At 35.4% G+C, this 24,273-nt stretch overlaps 1 protein-coding gene across 1 annotated transcript; it reads right to left on the bottom strand.

Moving 5' to 3' along the window:
- Positions 1-1,195: 1,195 nt before the first annotated feature.
- Positions 1,196-17,418, bottom strand: LOC136833893 (regucalcin-like). The gene is given in 8 exon segments (XM_067096184.1): positions 1,196-1,724; positions 2,558-2,673; positions 3,436-3,550; positions 5,793-5,896; positions 13,857-13,917; positions 15,766-15,917; positions 17,212-17,328; positions 17,331-17,418. Coding segments are annotated over 8 exon segments (975 nt in total). The 5' UTR covers positions 17,374-17,418; the 3' UTR covers positions 1,196-1,457.
- Between the last annotated feature and the right edge of the window lie 6,855 nt (positions 17,419-24,273).

The raw sequence follows: 24,273 nt of genomic DNA, 5'->3' as shown, positions 1-24,273 counted from the left end.
GAGTGGATAGACAACTATCTACTAATAACATTTGTGTTATCACTCTCATCTAAATGTAATATTAACTTTATTCAGTATACGTCAGCTATGAAAACAAGTAAGAAATGCGCCGAAGTTTCTTCGGCGCAGTCGAGTTTTCTGTACATCGTATAATCAAGGCCACCGAAAGTAGACCTATCTTTCGGTGGTCTCTGTATAATGCTTTATGAGCCGCGGCCCATATAACTTTAACCACGGGCCGGTGGTGGCCTGTCCTATATCGTTGCCAGATGCACGATTATGGCTAACTTTAACCTTAAATAAAATATAAACTACTGAAGCTAGAGGGCTGCAATTTGGTATGTTTGATGACTGGATGGTGGATGATCAACATAGCAATTTGCAGCCTTCTAGCCTCAGTAGTTTTTAAGATCTGGGGCGGACGGGAGCCAGACAAAGTTTTTTTTACAGAAACCTAAAAACGATCCACATTATTCCCCTCCTGACTGTACAAAATTTCAGGAATTTTTACAGAAAACGCTATTCAAAAGCCGGGAGAAATCCAGTTGTAAATTGGGGGATTCCACGTGGTACCTAAAACAGGAACAGTGGTGTGAAAAGTCAGGGTTATTTGCTTGTGTAATCACGGGTATGTAACAGAAGCATTCTAACTGGTTCGAGATCAGATATCTAGTATACATTAATTATGGGTGAAAACACGGTAAAATTTTACTTTAATTGCGCGGCCTGATTCACGCCAGTCGCCCATCGGGACAGGCTACGGCCTTTTTGGGGGGTTCAGGGGCGAAGCTCTCCCGGCCAGGTCAGGGCACGACGCCCTAAGTTAGGTTAGATAGGTAAGATCTAGTTAGGTCAGGACCTGGCATTATAGGAAAGGTTATGTCTATTTATGTATGAGGAACCTGTCCCGGTCGACGACTGGAGGGAATCAGACCGCGCAACTAAAGTTTTACCGAAAACAGTATCACAATGCAAGATAACCGATGCTCTCAAACGTTACCCAATGGAAATGTTTGAGTTCGAACGTTTCTGACTGATCAAGTGCATTGATGACCTCTGGAACGTGTTTTCAGCATGCATAATATTAGTATCCGAAAGGTAACAGTTGGAGAAGGGGTATATATTTATTTTGTATAAAAAAAAAACTGGTTTTCTTAACAAATGAACTCACACCAAAGGATTAATGAAACAAATGTAAATTTTAACACGTATCCTTTACTATCTTGTAAGTCGTGTCCTCAAACAGAATTCGTAGAGAGAGAGAGAGAGAGAGAGAGAGAGAGAGAGAGAGAGAGAGAGAGAGAGAGAGAGAGAGAGAGAGAGAGAAACTAACCTCAGAGTCTTCGATATAAGAATCTGTCTTAGAAATTAAGAGGCTTTCTGAATGGGACAGATGAAGCCGGGAAGTCTTGTAATCCTGCTCTATAGTTCGTTTACCCTGGATCCTGCGTCTGACCTTAAAAGACAGTAATTATACCCCTGAAAAGGTTGAGGTCAGGTCGAAAGGCGTTGGCTGCTTGACCCTTCGTTCCAAGGCCAGTCACGGCAAAAGTGCCTCCGGCAGCTGGTATCTCCTTGACCTCTTCAGGGGTCAGTCTCATCTTTCCTGAGGTCACGTAGAGTGTGCTGTAGTCTGGGCCACCCCAGCACACAGAGGTCACATTCTTGGAAGGCAAGTTGACCTGGTGGATGACCTGACCTGTTTCTGGGGCTACACATATGACCTGGAAGTAAGGTGTATTGTTACTGGATGAGAATAAACTGGCTATTTAGGATTATTTAGTAATAAATTTGGCTACAGTTTTAATCTTGTAAATGTTTCGATAATCTTAGTCGATTATTTACTGTTTTTCTTCTGCAGTAATGTGAAAACTAAGCGAAAGATGTTTGATGGATACAGCGCAAGTCTTAAAGGAACATTGTACTTAGTATTAGGAAACCATATCCATGTTATAGTTTAAAACGTGCACCTATGTGCATAGAAGCGACGTGAAAAAGACTGTTACGAGAACTAAGCTGAAATCTTACGCACTTAAATTTGCAAGCGCGTAACAGCAAAAATGCAGGCGTGCCTATGTCATATTGAGCATATATGTATTTGATACACACATGAAGACATAAGCATGACTTAGCACATGTCGACACACGTCCGCTCGTGCACAGGCACACACACACACACACACACACACACACACATATATATATACATATACATATATATATATATATATATATATATATATATATATATATATATATATATATATATATATATATATATATATATATATATATATATAATCTGAGTGTGTTAATTTTGCCACTGATCTTACGGTCACTCACCTATAAGGTCTGAATAGAAAAACGACAAGGAATAAAAAAAAAAACTGCCGTTATATATGCCCCTTTGGCCATCAGAGGCATCATGGTAAAAGTCATATAGGTAATATACATCTGAATATGATATACTTGTACCTCCTTGCCCACCGATGCATGAATACTTGCTCACCTGTCAAACTTCTTTTACAACTCACAATAAATTTGTCCAATATCTTACCTTGCTTCCTTTGAAGTTTGCGACCCATAAGTTTCCACTGACGTCACATGTCATTCCGTCGGGAATGTCTTCACCAAGGTTGGACTTCTTGTAGTCCAAGAGGATGCGACGATCCTCTTCGTGTAGAGAATGCATATGTAGAGAATATAAACGTTAGAGTGGGCGTGGAAGGCAAGCTCTTTGGTGTTGCTGAATAACCATTATTCATGTTATACGATAGTATGAGTGAATGGAATAAACAAACAAACATGCATGTATGCATATATATATATATATATATATATATATATATATATATATATATATATATATATATATATATATATATATATATATATATATATATATATATATATATATATATATATATATATATATATATATATATATATATATATACATACATATATATATATATATATATTTGTCACAAATATAAGATTCAGAATATGGAAACTTTTTCAGCAGTAGTATATATATATATTTTTCAGTTATTAATATATATATTTTGAAGCAAAAATTAGAACAGACAAGATTGAATATGGACACTTTTTCATCAGTATGCTGTATTTTTCAATTCTAATTACTATTTTGAAGCAAAGTTAGAACAGACAATCTTGATTATTGTATATATATTCCTGTACATATATATATATATATTTATATATATATATATATATATATATATATATATATACACTGTATATATATATGAATAAGAGTCATATATATAATCAACACTTCTGCATTTTTACAATGACATATTATAATATACTAGTGGTAGAGAAGAATTACATTTAAATCTCTCTCTCTCTCTCTCTCTCTCTCTCTCTCTCTCTCTCTCTCTCTCTCTCTCTCTCTCTCTGTGTGTTACTTACTTATTTGGCCCGTGAGATCATGGTAACTGAAGACATCCACGGAGAAGGCTTCGGAGTCGATGTAGTAAAAATGCTTCCTATCAGGACTCCAAGTCAGGCCATTTGACACCGAAACCTCGAACATTGAAAATATCGAAATCAGTTCACAGGGGAAGGGAGGCCCTACTACTATCCATTTCAGGGACCGTGAGCCATCGTTTTTCTCAGGTATCTTTCAAACCAATTATTTGATCGAAATGGTACTTTGACACAGTGTACAAGACACCTCCCGCTAATTTTCGGTAATATAGTGCATTGTCAAATGGTTTTAGTTAAGGCGTTTACTCTTGACTTACATGGTGTTGCCAAGCATCGCCAAACCTTTGCATTGAACGTCCTTTATCCCCATCCCGTCCCTCCTCCCCTTCCCTCCTCATCCCTCCTCAACCCACTTTCCTGGCTCCCCCATCTCCTGCCCCACCTTTCCTGTCTATGGGGAATAGCCGACGTTCGATTGTAAAAATAAAAAGTTAGTCCTGTTTGACTCATGACCACTTGCTGATTAAAAGTCAAGAGCTGGCCCAATAACTAAAACTGTTTTGACAAACCATTGGTTACCAAAAATTAGCGTGAGGTGTCTTGTACACTGTGTCAGAGAAACATTTCCATCACCAAATAAATCTAATTCTTCAAAGGTTTTAGTCCTGTTGACTCATTTTATTTACTTTAAAAGTCAAGGGTAAATTTTTAACTAAAATTTGATAAATGCATATATTACCAAAAATTAAGGTGTCTTGTCATTGTTCAAAGTACCATTTTTCAACTCATTAGTTTGAAAGACTTTGAAAAGTTTTGATATTAAATATGTTTTACGGTATTTTCTAGTTATAAGTACATGAATGTATCTGAGCACTACTATTTTTAAACGGTGTGTTCTAGTTACAAGTACATGAAAGTATCCTAGCATTAACATATTTTTTTCATTTATTTTATTCTTGTATGCTTTTCAACTATTATTCGAGAGCTGTTTTGATTTGCATATATTTTATGGTATTATAATATGATTACAGTTATAGCTATAACCTGATGTCTTTCTATTTTCTCTTTCGGTTTCTCTTCTCATGAATGGCAGTAGGCCTAATTTAAAAAAAAATTACATAGAAAATAATAGCCGAATAACTGTCACTACTCTTTATCTTCTAATTGGTTAAGTGAATAGAAAACCCCCCAAAACACCTTAATTTATTTTTGTTTATTTACTTATTTATTTATTTACTTATTTATTTTGCAGCGTCCCTCGGAACTGACTGCATTGCCAACTGTTCTATACTTTCCAGTAAATATTTTAGGTCCACCCCGACCTGGCTCCTCAACCTTATTTATTTCGTCTAGCTCCAGTTTTCTTTTTTCTTTAAAAATCAAAATACTTCGGGACGGTTCAGTGAGAACTTAAGAACGAGCCACAGTGGTCTCATTTTGATTAGTTAGTAATAACGTATATAATTCCTAAATACCTTTCCAAATATCTGGGATAATATTACGATAATTATTTTCAGCATTTCACCCACATAATTCGTTCAACAGTTTCTAGGTCTCCTTTTTTTACTACTAAACGTAAGCCATGACTTATGTTTTTCAGTAATCTTATTTAATTACCCTCTTGTCAATGACCAAATCCCTTGCACGCTCCTTTTTGGAATATATTCAACTATGTAATCTTTTGTTACATCAAAACAACGTCAGATTTTTAAATTTCTATAAAAAGGTTATTTTTGAAATACCTCCAAATAAACCTAACGTAAAAAAAAAATGGTTCAGATCTTCTTCCAGTTTCGTTGGTAGTATCCAAGACTCAAAGGCCAATTTAATAAGAGTCGGTTTCGACAGGATGCATCGAAAAAAGTACAGGTTTTAACATCCTAAACTTGAATTGGAACCATGGTAGTTGCATAATGTTACACTTACTACCTATAATTAACATAAATCAGAATATTTTTTTAACACTTTTGTATCTACAAGAGAGAGAGAGAGAGAGAGAGAGAGAGAGAGAGAGAGAGAGAAGGAGTTAGTAAAGGTGTATAGTAAAGGAATCCTTTTTAGTAAATGAACCTTTTAGTAAAATGAACCTGGAAGAGCCTGAGAGATGGAGAGAGAGAGAGAGAGAGAGAGAGAGAGGGGGGGGTTAGTGTAAGTAAAGGGGCTTACAGTAGAAATTCTTTCAGTAAAATGAACCTCGAACGACTGGGCATGTAGAGAGAGAGAGAGAGAAATTTCTAATTAGAGGAAACGGTGATTCTCATCCGGCAAAAAAAAGTATGAAATCATGCAGTGTGTACAGAAATTATTTGCTGAGCTAAATTAATTCTTGCCCACCTCACCTTTTCAACACACTTTTTCAGATTGAGGTCAGGGTCCATTCGATACAGAGAAGAAAAGTTCTTCCTGAGCAACTCTCCTTTTTCGTCCTGTGGGCCCATTGTCCCTGTTGAAGAAGACAAATCAGTTTGTCAAGTGTCTCCTCGTACTCTCTCAGCCGCATATTGTAAACAAACGACAAATTCATGCTACTCTAAAATCTCTCATTTTATGTATGTAACATACACAGTGTATGCATACAATATATATATGTGTATGTATATATACACATATATATGTGTGTATATATATATATATATATATGTATATATATATATATATATGTTACACACACAAACGCACACACACACACATATATATGCCGAGTCGGTTGAGCTTCAGACTGTCACACGATGGGCCGGAGTTCAATTCCCGCGGGCGGCTTGATGAAGAGTTAGAGAATTTATTTCTGGTGATAGAAATTCATTTCTCGCTGTAATGTGGTTCGGATTCCACAATAAGTTGAGGTCCCGTTGCTAATGTGTAACCAATTGGTTCTAGCCACGTAAATAAGTCTAATCCTTCAGGCCAGCCCTATGGAGCTGTTAATCAGCTCAGTGGTCTGGAAAACTAAGGCATACTTAACTTAACATATATATATATATATATTATGTGATATATATATATATATACATATATATATATATATACATATATATATACAGTTTATATATATATATACATAAAAAATGTGAGTGAAATGGAAAAAGTAGGAAGCAGAGTTTTAAATATGAAAGCAGTAGTGTGCCTGATTTTAATTGGGAGACAGATTATAAATCCAGAATACACAAATGTAGGACAAGGATTCCAAAGCACCTTAACAGAGGGATTTAATAATCGTCTAAATGTGTAGTCCTGCGATTGCTTCTTTCCAGTAAATAATTATAGGGAGACTGTAGGTGGCCACTGAAATGGCACATATAAATGACAGAGAGCAAAATTTAAGGCATTTATCCAAGACACTTAATTCATTAAAGGCAGATTTAATAACCTGAACCAGGGGACAACTCGGAGACAAACCTGAAAAATCTGATTAATGTGACTTTTTGTGATCCTGGTACTGAATATCTTGAATGAACTACCATGCATATTTTCCATTATTTAGTTTTAAATATTTTGCTATTTATTTAGTTTCATTCTACCTCTGTTTTTTCAGTTTTCATTTTTTAACTGAAAGTTGAACTTTTGAGCTAGATAAGTCTCCGGTTAGGGATGAAATTTTCTCAAAATACTATATATAAATGGATATAGTGTAATCAAACCGGAACAGATCCCCGGAAACTGTAAACATTGAGTCTTGTATGTAAGGTCTCGAGAAATTATTAGACTAAAAGCCACAATTTAAGGTCTGTATTTTTGAGAAAGATAAAGGATAGTTCAGATATTTAGACGTAGGTTGAAAATTACGCAGCAAACCAGAGAGAACGGCTCGGAAGCTATCGAGACCAAATACGTCTCAGTGGAGAGAGAGAGAGAGAGAGAGAGAGAGAGAGAGAGAGAGAGAGAGAGAGAGAGAGAGAGAGAGAGAGACAGAGAGAGAGAGAGAGAGAGAGAGAGAGAGACAGAGAGAAAAGTTAAAAAAGTTGTCTTAGTGGCATCAGATTATACTAATTTCCTGGGTCCCTAATTAGGAAAAACTGCACGAGTTGAGTTAATGGATAAGGACAAAGGCGATTCAAGATTGAGGGTAATCAACAAGTGAATCATTGCGAAAAACTTTTATATATACAGTATATGTATAAAAATATATATATATATATATATATATATATATAGTAATATATATATATATATATATTTAATATATATATATATATATATATATATATATATATATATATATATATATATATATATATATATATATATATATATATATATATATATACTGTATATATATAACAAACACACACACACACACACATTAACGCACTCTGTTAACAATAACACACACACACACATATACTGTGTGAGTGTGTGAAATTGGAGCATCATCGGGAGAATGAAATATACAATAAAACAATGAGTTACCAACAATTGGAAAGAAATTTGATAAAAAAAAAATAATTGCTAAACTGTCCTCAGCGTTTGCAAACAATAAAAAGAACGAGATGTGTCTCCAATAGGCGAAGCAACAGATAGGACAAACAATACAATACCTCCTCAGATGTTTAAGACACGTTTTATCTCTAGTTGGATTAATGACCTTTTGGGCATTTCGCGTGAAATATGAATGCATCTAATGATTTCTTTCATTCTTTTCCATTGTGATGTGACTGATTTTAGCCACGCCTCCGTGAGAAAGAACCCCCTTTATACGATCTCAAATTTCTCGGAGGAAAGTTCCATCTTACTGCGCGTCGAAAACGCCTTTGGGCGTCTTCTCACGGCCAAACCAACAAGGAAAGGAGGTGAAAAATAACGACACCCAGAGGACAGTTTGGAGAGACGCAAATATCCCTCTTATTGGAATTTCTGACGTTAGGGGATCTTTAAACGATTGACTAAACTTGTATAAAGTACCTCATTCACACTTATTCGTATTTTGTTTATCGTGTAGTAATTTCTTGTTTGGCCTTTTATAGGCAATTTAGAACTTATATAACTTTATATCTCTTACGGTATAGCAGACACACACGTACACACACACACACACACACACACACACACACACACATATATATATATATATATATATATATATATATATATATATATATATATATATATATATATATATATATATATATACTCTATATATAGTAAGTAGTGCCATGAAGGAAGAGAAACAGTGGAGTGGTGCAAGGCCTTCTGGACTTCTAGTCCTTTATTTAGCAGATTAGAAGTCGAAAAGCCTTCCAGTACTCCATTGTTTCTTTCTCCTTCGTGTCATTGCCCTTATTTATATATATTCATCACGTTCCATATTTTCGTGATTCAGTTATACATACATACAGATATATACTGCATAATTATATGTATATATAGATATATAAATATATATACTGTATATATATAAATATATATATATATATATATATATATATATATATATATATGATACACATACTACCCACACACACAACATCAAACATATATATATATATATATATATATATATATATATATATATATATATATTCCCTTAATATGGGTAATACGGTGTCCCTAAGAAATAAATAATGAATACTATGACCTTCACACTTAGACAATTTTCCCCAATTCAAAAAACTCTCAGAGGTTTAGCCGCTTCATACTCCTACACAGAAGACTCACCAGCAGCTCGTCGAACCCCCTAGACACACTGCACCATTCACCGCGATCTTGCATGAACTCACTTCCTGTGCGGGTGGGCCCTTTCTTTCCAGCAGTTCTTAAACTGTATTTATCAACAGTTCTTTTCACTAACCCGTCGTCCTCCATTCCGTCCACATGACCGATTCTTTTTTAATCACTAATTGATATCGAGATACATTTTCCACCCTTTCATTTCTATTTACACCAGAAATACTAATCAAACATCTCAGCTGGACCTTCCAGCTTCTTTTTCTTCCATATACGTCCAGTATTCATACTTCACTTCTATTTATGGGAGTTTGTTCACCACTGTATATATATATATATATATATATATATATATATATATATATATATATATATATATATATATATATATATATATATAACATATATATATATGAATATATATATATATATATATATATATATATATATATATATATATATATATATATATATATATATATACATAGAATCTGCTGGTCACTTTTTTACCAGATACGTTTGTAATTGCAATAACCTTAGTGCCCTCTGAATTTCTCGAATACTGCGCACTTTTTGGATACGCTTGTCATTACAAAAAGTGTGAGGCATTCGAACAGCTAAGAGGGCATTAAGGGTATTAAAATTATACACACACACACACATATATAGTATACATATCTTTGTGTGTGCACTTGTGTATCTTGTGGAGATTGAAAAATATAAAAAATAAATTAGAGAGTTACTATTCTGACAGGCAATTGGCTAAACAGCATACAAAAGTTTTGAATGTAAATAAAGTCATCCTGCTACACATCTCGGTAGCTGTACTCTACTACTCAAATTTCAACACTGAAAAAATTCTTTGCAGTTATTTCGACGTAGCTTGAAACGATTAATATCAGCCAAAACGTATCTGATGAGGGTGACGTTACGGCACTGGGTTTATTTTAGGGCTCTGGTACTGTGTAGTGGCTGTAAAACCTATGTTCTCAGACCTTGGGCGGTGACATCGCCTTTTAATACCTTCTACAGTCCTGAGGTTGAAATTCTTGACTGAACTCTCATTCAGACATTCCGTTATTTAGTATATCATGTACTGCTACTTATTTAGTTCTATTCTACTTATATTTACTGGTTCTTAGCCACGTAAAATAAGTCTAATCCTTCAGGCCAGGCCTAGGAGAGCTGTTAATCAGCTCAGTGGTCTGGTAAAACTAAGGTATACTTAACTTTTCTCCTTAATAGGCTTCTTGTTACAACTGAAAGCCTAATTTTGAGTAGCATTAGTGTCCCGTTAGCAAGGAAATTCTCTAAAATACTACGCAGCTGGAGATAGTATAATCAAACCACAACAAATTACCGAAAACTTGACGAACGCAGAATGTAAACCTTGATTCCTGCATCCATGGCCTGAGAGAAATGATTAGCCTAAAAGCCACAGTATAAGCTCTGCATTTTTGAGAGAGAAAAAGGATAGTTCAGACATTTAGACATGGGTTGAGAATTATTCAGCAAGCAAGGGAGGACGAATTGGAAGTTATCGTTACCAAATGCGTCTCAGGAGAGAGAGAGAGAGAGAGAGAGAGAGAGAGAGAGAGAGAGAGAGAGAGAGAGAGAGAACCTTCAAATACACAGGCTAGCAATGGATTTTTCCCCATTCCAATATGTCCGCTTTACCAGAAAAGAATAAATTTCTTTTGCTTATCTCAAGTCATTCGAAAACTTCATGCTTCAGCTACTGCGCATTGCGAAGCTGCTTTCCTGAATAAATTTTCGATTGCACGCTTCATCTTTCAACTCAACGTATGCTTGTCGTCCTTTGATGTGAAAAGAAACTCTAGCCCTGTCCCTGAAAACATCTCCCAATGAAGATGTCTTATCTTTCGCTTTCCAAGGAGACTGCAAGCAGTTTTAGTCTAGTACAAACGACATTAATTTTCGCATGAGAATGACTAATTATTCGTACATAGTAAGCATGATTATTCTTTTCCATTGTGGTAAAAAAGTCGGTGCTTTTTGGCAGGGGTTTATCTCGATGTTTTCCCCATTCCTTTCATTAGTAGATCTTTCCTTTTTTGGAAGAGATGGACACTGAATACCTGTGCGCCATCTTATTTAATCAAATCGTCAGAATCCTTATTTGTTTATCGTGTCCCTTCTCTTCCTCTTGCTTAACTAGAATTGACCCTGGATATTTAAATTGTACTTTATTTATTATCAGATTATTATTATGCAACATTCTAAGTACGTATGTTAATAAAAGTACGCCTACTAAAAGACTAAAAGTACTCCTACTGAATTTAGTTATTTAGTTAGAACTGTAAGTGTAGAGGATGCGTCTTTATCCGATCGATAAAGCAAAGAAAAGTTGAGTGTTTACATAAGTTTTTGAAAGAAACATTTCATTTGGCGTTGCTCGCTCTGCTCTAGGAGTTCATTTTCGTAATTTCTTTCCGGCTTGCTTTTTAAAGTAGCATGCATTGACAAAGTGGCTCATTTACAGGGGATAGATGCTCTCTCTCTCTCTCTCTCTCTCTCTCTCTCTCTCTCTCTCACACACCTCAAACAGGTAAAAGAAGGTTAGGTTTGCAATGGAAGATGTAGTCAAAGACACGGTATTGACAAAGTGGCTCATTTACTTGGGATAGACTCTCTCTCTCTCTCTCTCTCTCTCTCTCTCCTCTCTCTCTCTCTCTCTCTCACAGACACACACACCCCTCAAACAGGTAAAAGAAGATTAGGTATGCAATGGAAGATGTAGTAAAGGACACGGATTCTAGTTTTAGAGGATATTGGTATATGATGCCTCGGAATAAAGAACTGAAGATTTGACAACTAACAAGGAAGTATTATCCTTCGGATTCTCAGGAACTAGATTTCGCGCTGGGTATATGGTAGTTAAACCGTTGTTCTTATCCCATTTCTACCAGCGCAGTCTCATTGAACAGGACCCAACAGCAGGTTTCCTTAACGTGGGTTTAAATTGAAAAAACTCCTTGAAAGGAAAATATACACTACAGTCGAGAACCTCTCGATGGAGAGACGCGAGTACTATTAACCAACCCATAGAAATCTTGAAAGAACTGCTGTGGCCTGGGCTAGTATATCAGTGATACTGGCCTGTCAGCATTTTCCCGAGAGGTAACCGAGTACCGGGACCTTTCCCTGAAAAAAGCGGGACGCCATATCTTAAAAACCAACCATAGAATTTACTTGAAAATAATCTCATTATGTTTCCCACACCCAAATGCTTGAAATGCCAATCATTCCGGCCTAATCCAACCTAACCTAACCCAACCTAGGGGCTTGGCAAAAAAACCGGGGCTGGTGCAATACTAGCATACATCTCAGGAATTTGCGTTCCGTCACCTAACTATGTCTGGCTCTCCAAAGCTGTTAATTATTCAAAAAAAAAAAAAACCTAGCCCAACATTGCATACGCCAATCTATTGAACAATGGAGTAATGTTCACGATATTACGGTTGGTTATATCTCTGTGTATGTGCCTAAATGGTCAAAACTTAAGGAAGGGCAAAGTTTTAGAACCCTGACAACACACGTACAGTATATCAGGGCTATCAATGGTGACATTTGTTTACACCTGACATACTGACGTATATATTGAGTATATATATATATATATATATATATATATATATATATATATATATATATATATATATATATATATATATATATACTCTATACATACACATGTATATACATACATATATATATATATATATATATATGTATATATACATATATATATAGATACTGTATATTATATATTATATATATGTATAGATAGATAGATATTTTGTATATATATATATATACATATATATATATATATATATATATATATATATATATATATATATATATATATATATATATATATATATAGAGAGAGAGAGAGAGAGAGAGAGAGAGAGAGAGAGAGAGAAACAAAACGGACTGCTAAAAAAATAAGTTAAAATGATTACACCAACAGAATTCAATTACTCGTTTCAATTTGGAAAGCCAAAGTCTTTGGGGTAGGTCATTATTTTTACGTGCCTGGAGGGCATGAATAGCTTTTAATGGAAACTGTATTGTTTACTTGCACACACAAGAGCAAATATCTCTGTTGATTAATGACGGATTTCTTATTCATTTGGGCAAAAAGCTTAATGTTATATAATGTAATGGACAAATGGTATCATGAACAGATTGATGTAATAAGTGAGGTATGCACTGGTGAATGTCATATTCGTTTGTTTGTTTGCTTGTTTTATTCTTTTTCTTCCAAACGTTCTTTGTCAGTGAGATTTCCATTCCATTCTCATTCAAATGCCTTCATAACTAAGTAGAAATATTAACAACTAACTCCTCTAGATTATCCTCAAGTTATTCAGCTTAATCTTCCAACTGACATTGAAGGAATTCATCTGCAAGCAGTTTTTGAAACTTAGACACGTAGAAATGAAATATTTTAGAATTCACGACTTGATGCTCAAATGATTTAATGTTAGCAAAGCAAAGTTAGCAATGCTTTTTTTCAGACTTGAACACAACGGAAACTAAAACACGTATCGTACAAAGGAATGTTCCTCACATAAAGTTTGCATCCGTAACTGTTTGCCTGAAGGTTCATCAGTTTCAAGGTATTATAATTAAAAACATAACTACTTTTTATTTGCTTTCTTTATGGTGATATTTTTATAATATTTTAGTTAATGACAATACTAATTACTCACCTGCCCAAAGTCTGCCCTGAGGGTCGCATTTGCCATCGTTGAAGTGACTGTCCGAGGTTCTCTGGATTTAGATTACATTGTTTAGTTAGTCTCCGAACAAATGGTAAGCCTGTATATGTTTAGCACATGCATCGCGTTTAATATTAGCACAATTAACAATTAACAATTGTTTATTAGTAGCACAATTAACAACTGTTTATTAGCAGCACAATTAACAATTGAAATGTCGTTATCAGCTGCCTTGAGGGCTAGCATATTTGTGAGAGGTGTAAGTAAATTGAAGATTGCAAATGATTAGCAATGGTCTAAAGTTGAAAAGCAAAAAAACAAGAGCACAAAGCAGAGCCTGTCTCTGCTAAGACCCCTTGACAGTGACCAAATCACACGATTAACATAGTTACCCAAGTATTTTATTATTTACGTTTTCTTTCACGAATGCTGAGCGGCAATTAGTGTAGTAATCTAATAATCTGCATCATTGCCCTTTTTATAGGAATGTTAATAATTGCTATTTTCTTTCAATGCACATCGGTGGCGATAACAGAAAATATAGCTATTTAATTTCTGTGGAGATGCGTGGTCAAAATTTTCTCACGCGGACCACAGAAACTCATTTCCTCAAGATCAGTTTCTTAATGTACACTCATTATCTTCAAGTTTCGTTGGAAGAGATATGAAATGCGACTATCAAGCACAGCTGAAATATTATTAACGGTAACAATGGTAGCGTGAGCATCATCGCCGTAATTAATAACAATGGTTATAAGAATGTTTGAAAAGTACAATAAAAGAAAAAAAAAAAGAATGGGCCCTGTCGTTCCTCTTAACGGAGCAGGGCCCAAAATGGTACTAATACGACAGATTTCGTAAATCCACCCCCAAGAGAGATGGAATTTAGGCTGTCAAACAAAGTATAGAGGACTTTCGGCCATTCACCGCTTAAGACTGAAAAAAGGGAGATGGAGGGGTGAACAGCAAGTTAAGTTTACCCAGAAAATAAATGAGTTGAATTACAAGGATCTTGAGGTAGGAGAAAACCTCTCAGTTCCACTAAGAAGTAATAGTTAGAGAGGTTGGAGGAAGAAAGGAGGCGGAAATGGAGGTGAAGTTAAAGGCTAGGGACCAAAAGGACAATGGCAACACTAATGCTGCCTACTGCTCGCTACATGAGGTACACTGACGGCACTATCCCCCTCCGGAGAATTGAAAAGTAGGATACTAAGAAAAAGTAGTATGCTGAGAAATAGTAGGATGCTGAGAAAAAGTAGGATACTGAGGGAAAAAATAGAATGCTGAGAAAAAGTAGGATACTGAGGAAAAGTAGGATACTGAGAAAAAGTAGGATGCTGAGAAAATGTAGGATACTGGGAAAAGTAGGATGCTGAGAAAAAGTAGGATACTCAGAAATAGTAGGATGCTGAGATAAAGTATGATACTGAGAAACAGTAGGATGCGGAGAAAAGTAAGGATGCTGAGAAAAGTAGGATGCTGAGGAAAAGTAGGATACTGAGCAAAAATAGGATGTTGAGAAAAAATAGGATAATGAGAAAAAATAGGATGCTGAGAAAAAGTAGGATAATGAGAAACAGTAGGGTGCTGAGAAAAAATAGGATACTGAGAAAAATAGGATGCTGAGAAAAAGTAGGATGCTGAGAAAAAATAGGATGCTGAGAAGAAGTAGGATACTGAGAAAAATAGGATGCTGAGAAAAAGTAGGATGCTAAGAAAACGTAGGATACTGAGAAAAATAGGATGCTCAGAAAAAGTAGGATGCTGAGAAAAAGTAGGATGCTGAGAAAAAGTAGGATGCTAAGAAAAAGTAGCATACTGAGCAAAAGCAGGATATTGAGACAAGTAGGATGCTGAAAAAAGCAGGATGCTGAGAAAACGTAGGATGCTGAGAACTGACCTGAATGAATTTTGGTACGACGGTATGGTCGTCAGGATCTGACACCCTCCACTGGACGGCGCACAAAGTGTTCCCCACGGACACCACGTACCATTCCTTCATGCCCTCCACGGGCACCACGAAGGTGACTGACTTGGCTTTTCCGCCATCATCTGAAAGTAGCATGACTTTAGACTAACATGCTGTTATAAGACGATTATATATTTCAGCTGACAGCAGTCTCACGTAACTGCGCACACCTCTGCTAGGTGATAGCCTTCTTACTTTATATTTAATTTCTTTTTTTAACGTCGAAAAGGTTACAAACACCACGTACATGCCCATTACGCAGTGAGAGTAGTTTCCCAGGGCTCACAATATCTGAGGAGACACCAGAAAACTACTAACTGATTGATCATTCATTTATTTCAATTTATAGGCCTATTTTGGATAAGTTGTTGTGACTGAATTCATTCGAAGAATACAAAAATCGGTTATCTTTACTTTCAGTTCCCTATAAATTTCATCCAGCAAGTTGTTATTTCGTTTCTGGAGCTATTCATGTTTTCGTATCAGGGTGCATGGTCTATGGGTCTTGTGGCTTGATCAGTGATAGTAAGCAAGACTGTTTATACTAGAATAAGTAAAAAAAAAAAAAAGATGGCAATAAAAGCACTGAAGAGGATATGTAATCTCAGGGCAGATGACTAGGTAGCTATTAAGGTGTGACCCTTTTTAAACATTCTTAGAGACAAAGGTATGGCACATCTTGGCAATTTCGTATCCAAAGAAGTCATCATTAGTTAATAAACACAAATTACACTATAAGTCATTTGTAACCTGTCTCCTTGATGTCACAAATTATACATAACTTTAAATACAGATTTACCGGGACTATGACCTGTAATGACGTTTGAAAGTTTCAAAACTATGCGTAACTTTTTTTTTATGGAAATACAACTTCCAGGAAAAGTCAACGACGGACGCTAAACGCATTAAAATTTAGCTGTTTAACCGGAAAATAAAATTAAACCGGAAGTTACTCCATACGTCTGTAGGTTTTTTTTTCCGGACAGCTTAGGAAGTAAAGTGAACAAAACATTCTATTTGATGAAAGTGTCCTCAGTACCATTATGTTACAAGAGTGTGTTTGGGCTCATTTCAGAAGAAAAATCGAATATTCCTCCTTTTCATGTTACTCCCTGCCATTTATTAGAATTAGATCCTGATAAATAATTTTTTATAACTTCTGTTACTTATGTTAAGGAAATCATTCCTGACGCAAGCTTGCAAAGTATATGCCATCTGTGTTCTATTGTAAATATTTTGTATATGATATTAAGCACAACTGTCAAACCAAACCAAAATCCGATTTTTCTGAAGACCGTCCCGCTTGTTTTTGTTTGTTTGTTTTTTTTCTTTGCGTCATATATTTGCCGAGCAAAATCAAATCTGCGTGACACTTACCTATGTGCAGAACTTGGTATCTGCCAGTGTTGACGAAGTAACGACAAACCGCCTTATTAAACACATCGACATAAAGCAGCGCTTCTAAATCTTCCTCCCAATGAGGACCCTCCCCAGATACAAGCAAGGGACTGGCAATTGTTCGACTTTCACTACTGACATTTCTTTCTTGATACCTTGTTCCTTTATCTCTAGATCTTGGCACTTGGATCTGTTATGGAGAGGAGAGTGTTGGATATTGATGTTCGTTTAACAGTACTTTTCTGTTGTTTTTAAATAATGAACTATTTTTATATTGATGTTACTTAGATAACGCTGTAACGATTTTATTGTAAGAAACACCCATATTAGATGCATAAAGCTTTCGCAAGAATTTTTTACTTTTCTTCAAACAATTTCCACAAACATTTAGCTCATTCACAGGAAGGTGCTTTAGTCTTGCCATTTTTCTTAATAATACTTGACTAATGTACTGAATATATGAATTCTCTTGCGAAGAATTTATGTTTGTATTTTGTTTTATTTCGATCTCTGCCATGACATTTGATTTGACACCGACAGACTGTTTTTTAACTGGATGACTCAGGGTGCTACTTACCTTACTTTCGAAGGCGTTGTTGCTAAATGGACTATTACTGAATAACTGAAATATAGTCGTCGCAGGAACCAGTTAAAATTTTAAGAGGAACTAAATCAGCATCTTCTAATCACACACACTTTGGGCTGCAACGATAAAGAAATGCTGTTGTCAGCGAGTAGAGCGTAAAAAGACAGTGATAACAGAGATAAAGCTAATTAGTTTTATCTACGTTATCTCGGGTAATGATGGACGTGTTGCCAAGAGTGTTAATCGTATTTTCCATTTAGATTTTAAAGAGTAAAGCTTAGCAAGACCCGGCAAAAGCGAAAGAGGCACCTCATATAACACTGTGCCACGAGAGCTCATGTTGTAGGGAAAGTTCTTCATTGGTCGGGTCGGTGTCGTTTTCGGCTAGCACTCTGCTAGGCCCGCGTTCGATTCGCCGGCCGGGTAATGAAGAATTAGAGGAATTTATTTTTGGTGATAGAAATTCATTTCTCGATATAATGGGGTTCAGATTCCACAATAAGCTGTAGGTCTCGTTGCTAGGTAACCAGTTGGTTCTTAGCCACGTAAAAGAAGTCTAATCCTTCGGGCCAGCCCTAGGAGAGCTGTTAATCAGCTCAGTGGTCTGGTTAAACTATGGTATACTTATTTGTAGGGAAAGTCCAGAAGGCGATGCCAGCGAAGTGATAACTGATATCTTCTCCGTTACTTTAGAGTCTTCTCTGTTACTCTGATGAGAGACCAGTGAGGCACTGCATCTGATATTTGCGCTGTAATTTATATCTGGCTATTTATTGAATGCCTGTGGTCTTATTCAGTAGGTTATTTTCAGCAAAGATTTGCAAATAGTAGGGCTAAAGATTTGGAAGAATATGTAGAATTCTTTACAGAAACTTACAAGAACATGAGGTTAATTCTCAGAGAGAGAGAGAGAGAGAGAGAGAGAGAGAGATGAGGGTAAGAAGAAGACTATTTCTTGTAAAGTAATTATAAAGTGAAGGTAAAATCGAAGGGGTACCTAATCTAAATTGAAGTTCTAGTAGGTAAGGGTAGTTAACGTTTCTGAAAATCAAAATAAATTAGTACTTTGTGGAAAAGAAAACAGTAGACATTTTGCTTTCTATTTGATGGATGTAGCAAGAAGCAGGGGACACCTGTTCAATCTCCTCAGCTGCCCCTGAAACTATATCATGTGATCAGGTTACTCCGCCTCCCGTGCACGGCTCCATTAATTTAAATCAGAGAAACACTTCCTCGAATGAATTTTTGGCTGCCACATTTCAACACCTTTCTGTTTCATCATTCCGAAACCCTTCTGATCTCTCTGGCGTTTTTAATCCTAATGCGTTTGTCGTATAGAGGATTTCTTAAACCTACTCCATGTGGGCAGACTCTGCTCCACTTTTGACATATGACTGCTTTTTGGTACAATCCCTATATCTTTTAATAGTCTCGTTTCCGGGTACAATGGCATATGAACTTTAAACTTTTTCCGTTATTTACTTTCGTCTCTTAACAAGAAAATTCTGATTGACTGAAGAAGGCTTATCTCAGTATTCCCTGTCCTTAGGTTGTCATTAGTGACTTATTTTCTGTCTCCATTTCTCCAAAGCGTATTACTCCTTTTGCCTGATCTACTTCAATATTCCCTTGAAACTTTTATTAATTCTGCAGCTTCTCACCACTATACCCAAAGGACATTTTATTATTCTGAAGGTTATTTTGACAGTGAACCTGGCTTAACGGAAACGAGGAAAAAAAGGCGAAAGGATTAAGAACCAAGCAATAGAACCACCTCTTGAAAGAAGAAACTTATAATAATCCTGGAAAACAAAAAGAATTCTAAACCAAATCTTGTCAGGTGATTGCGAAATTAACTGTTTTACCTACAAACGTTACGAGGTCATATATATATATATATATATATATATATATATATATATATATATATATATATATATATATATATATATATATATATATATATATATATATATATATATATATATATAAAGAACGGGCCCTGTCGTTCCTCTTAACGAAAGCAGGGGCCAAAAAGGTACCAATACAACAGATTTCATAAATCCACCCTCCAGAGAGAAGGAGGTCAGGCATTTCAAGAATTAACTTAGATTCAGAGAAAGCATGTTGTGGAAGAAGCCTCCAATAAATAAACGCTGTTCCAAAAAGTTACATAAAGCCGACAAAATGCTTGAGCAAATAATAATTTTGATGGATATACAGTTTCATCAGTCTGTTCCCATGCCTCACAAACTTGCACCAACACTCTCTGATTCTTAGCTGTATCATTGCTAAGAGTATATTCTTTCTGTGATAGAAAGTCTCACTTTGGTCTTGTTCTATTCGAATATGCGCACATTCTAAATAACAGTAACTCTATGATGAGGGAATAAAGTAAAAGAGCTAAAAATAAAAGGGAACTCAGAAGAAACTCGAATAACGAAGTGGGAGAGAATTACGAAGCATTGCCGTAGTTAGACAGAAACGGGATGTAACATCAATTTCAACTCACTTATTTACTTATTTCCACGTTGTTTACTTATTTATTCGTCGACTGATATGTGTTTATAACGAGATAGAATAATGCATTCGTGCACTAACCATGTTTCACTGATGTTTGTTTATTCCAGAAATTTTCTTGGTTCACAAAATAATTCGATTTCTTTTAAGCAGTCAGAGCAAAGCAGTAAAGTCTACAGTTATCGCAAACACTGCCACCTCTCGCTCTGTGACGTAAGAAAGGCAATTTACTCTAACGTGGGCGATCGTAACAAGATGTTATTGGAGGGGTGGTGAGACCCACGATGACATAACGGTATCACATTTCCGTCATCTTTTTCCTGTTTCTGTCAAAGCAGCTGTTGCCTGAAGTGTCAAATATAACTTTACAACTGCTACAGCTGTCAAAGGTCCAAGTCAAGTTCATAATAATAATAATAATAATAATAATAATAATAATAATAATAATAATAATAATAATAATGAACAGAGAATTTTTTGAAGCAGCTGAGGTAATTCTGATCACTTTATATTTACATGTTACCCTGATATTCTAGTAAAAAGATCCTCGTATAATAATAATAATAATAATAATAATAATAATAATAATAATAATAAAATAAATAATAATAATAATGAACAGAGAATTTTTAAAAACAGCTGAAGTAATTCTGATCACTTCATACTTATATGTTACCCTGATAAATATTCTAGGAAAAAAAAGCATCCAATGTATCGAGAGAATGCGTCTATTCGTGTTTTATCTTTGCCATTTTGCACTTCAAAGATATAACTAATAGGTAATCTTCAAAGCGGATGAAAATCTCAGCTAGAAAGATATGAGCTCAAAGTTTTAATTTTATTTTTGATGTTGACGAACCTTTGCTTACTCATCAAGGTCCTATATTGCGTTTCCAGTTCGGAAGCTGTCAGAATTCTCGACGTTCGTGAGGGTGGAAGTAGAAAGAAAAACAATGCGAAAGAGTACGGAAAGGGGCAAAAATAATATAATATCACATGGGTCACAGAGTAATATTAACAATGAAAATATACAAGTAAAAAATTCGTCGGAGTTTCTTCGGCACAGTCGAGTTTTCTGTACAGCTGCTACAGCGTATAATCAAGGCCACCGAAAATAGATCTATCTTTAGGTGGTTTCGGTATAATGCTGTATGAGTCGTGTCCCATGTAACTTTAACCACGGCCCGGTGGTGGCCTGTCTTATAGCGCTGCCAGACCTACGATTATGGCTAACTTTAACCTTAAATAAAATAAAAACTACAGAGGCTAGAGGACTGCAATTTGGTATGTTTGATGAGTGGAGGGTGGATGAACAACATACCAATTTGCAGCCCTCTAGCCTCAGCAGTTTTTAAGATCTGAGGGCGGACAAAAGAAGTGCTAACAGAAAAAGCCAGCACAATAGTTTTCTTTTACAGAAAACTAAAATGACATTAATGATAATTATTATTATCATTGGAAGCAATCTCACTTGGAAATGGATGACGATTAAGGCAAACTTCCTCTTTGGCCTGGTTAATCACAGTTCAGTGGTTCAAATCCCCAAAGAGGAGTTTTGTATCTATCAACAATAAAAAAATATCACTGAAATCCCCAATCATTCTAAATGACAGTTACAAGGAAAATGTTATGCAGACTTTAAGACAAAGGAAATAAAACTTGGCAAGTTTTCAAATGAAGTCTGAGGGATCGTCAAAGGGAAAATGGTTGCTGCCCAGTTTGTAACAAACAAAATTCTATTCCATCACTTCCCTCGTTCCCAAGTCACACTTAGCTGATTAATCTGCTGTGCAGCTGGAATCATTAGCTGGCAACACATCCTAGTCAGCTATTGAATTTGGTGAAGAGTTCCTTTGTAGACCTAAAGACTTAGATAACATTTATCGACTGAATTTGATCACCGTTCACAGACATTCTTTGGAAAATTTTGTCTTCCTGTGAATTGTAACTCAGGTCATTCTCCTGACTGCTAAGGTTTTGTGTAACTTTATAAGATTTTCCTGTTGTCAGTGTAATTTGTCATAAATACCCAGTGTCTTTATAAAAAAAAAAGTTAAAAAAAGGTCAGCCATCTCTTCCATTTTAATTTACTGGGAGTAAAATTTTAGAAAATTATATATTCAGTAATTTAAAGCCCCGTTATGTTAATGAAATTCTTATGACCAATCTTTATTTGGACGCTGCTGGTTCTCAGAATTTACTTCAGCTGCCACGTAGTTTATTCAGTTCATTTTAACAAAGAATTCGATCACGATAAAATTTTCCACAACAAACTCACAGCTAGCTGGGAATTTGCTGTGCATCGAAACCGTGCGTAATTATACAGTACTTTTATCATGATTATTCAAAGTTAATAGGATTAGGAAAATCATCAGAACTAATAACCCTCTGAGCTATAATGACAAATTAATTATTCCTAAAACTACTTGTTTTTCCGAATTGTGTTGACGCATTCATATCAATAAAAATATTCTGTTTAACTCTGATCAATATTGCTTTAATCCTCCAAAATAAATTTTAGGAGATTCAACGCTTTTTAACAGTACTACAACATCCCATAATGCAAAGTAGTGTTCGAATTCGGGGTACAGATATGATTAAAGAGTCAACTGAAATTATCTATCAAATTTTAAAAGCCGATCATAGCTACCTGGAGGATGCAATGACCAGTTTGGATAAAATTTGAGAGGGGCATCAAACTGCACACAAGAAGGCAACGGACACAAAAGAATATATCACTTTCGACACTAAAGAAAATATGAAAATTAAATTTCCCAATACGTTTTCAGTGAAGCATTGCCAGTTTAAATTTATTTAGTGATACTTCTCTGCCCACTTCAGCTCAGTGGTCTGGTTAAACCAAGGTATAGATTATCAATGCTGCCAGCATTGTATAAGCAACGGGTACCAGTGAGGTGGATCATATAAGGAATAAAGCGGTATTTTGCTTAGCATTTGTTTTGTTTTGAAGATCCAATAGTCTGCCCTGAAGAGTAATACATTTGAAAACACCAGGAGATTATTGGCATATATTTAAATATGCTTGCACGTATTTATATATATATATATATTTTTTTTTATCATTTAGGGATCAGTTTTGTACCTGAAAATTATCATTATACAAATATTTTGGGTTTTTTCGTATTTAATTTTTTTATTAACACATCAAGACATTATTACCACCTGTATTCTTAATAATATTCAGTCTTGTCCCGATTCTTCTACTGAATAACAATGACCATTCTTATACAGACTTTTACATTGTAGAAATTCAAACACTAAGAAGACGAGCTCCGAAATTTTAAACACGCAGGGTCCATGATGACAGATCGAAGCTTCCAAAGCGCCGCCTGTGACACTGCAACACTCCGCCCTTTCTTGAGCAACAAAAAGCGTGCATAATTATGCAGTACTTTTGTCATAATTACTCAGAGTTAATAGGATTTGGAGAATCCTCAGAGTTAATGACCCTTGATGCTATGACGACAAATTGATTGTTACTATAACTAATTTAATTTTTCCGAATTGTGCTAACATATTCACTTAATTAAAAATAGTCCGTTTAGCGCTAATCAGTATTTTTCTAACAGTCCAGGAGAAATTTGAGGTCATGCAGCACTTGTAGCATCTATGAAAACAACGAAACTTTCTAGATTTTTATTTTCATCAATATATATATTAGCGCACGTGTGTCAAGGGATTTTCACCTATCCATTAATTATTTATCATCATCCTTAAGTAATGAAAAGAGTTGAAAAATACTTTTGTAATGAAATTTGCCTTGAGTTTTAGTTTTCTTTAAACGGAAACTATTGTGCCGGTTTTGTCTGTCCGTCCGCACTTTATTCTGTCCTCACTTTATTCTGTCCGCACTTTTATCTGTCCGCACTGTTTCTGTCCGCCCTCAGATCTTAAAAACTACTGAGGCTATAGGG

This window comes from Macrobrachium rosenbergii, chromosome 52, assembly GCF_040412425.1.
Source record: "Macrobrachium rosenbergii isolate ZJJX-2024 chromosome 52, ASM4041242v1, whole genome shotgun sequence".
NCBI classification, from domain to species: Eukaryota; Metazoa; Arthropoda; class Malacostraca; order Decapoda; family Palaemonidae; genus Macrobrachium; species Macrobrachium rosenbergii.
Note: the sequence above shows the minus strand (reverse complement) of the source record. Positions and strands in the feature narration are given on the sequence as shown.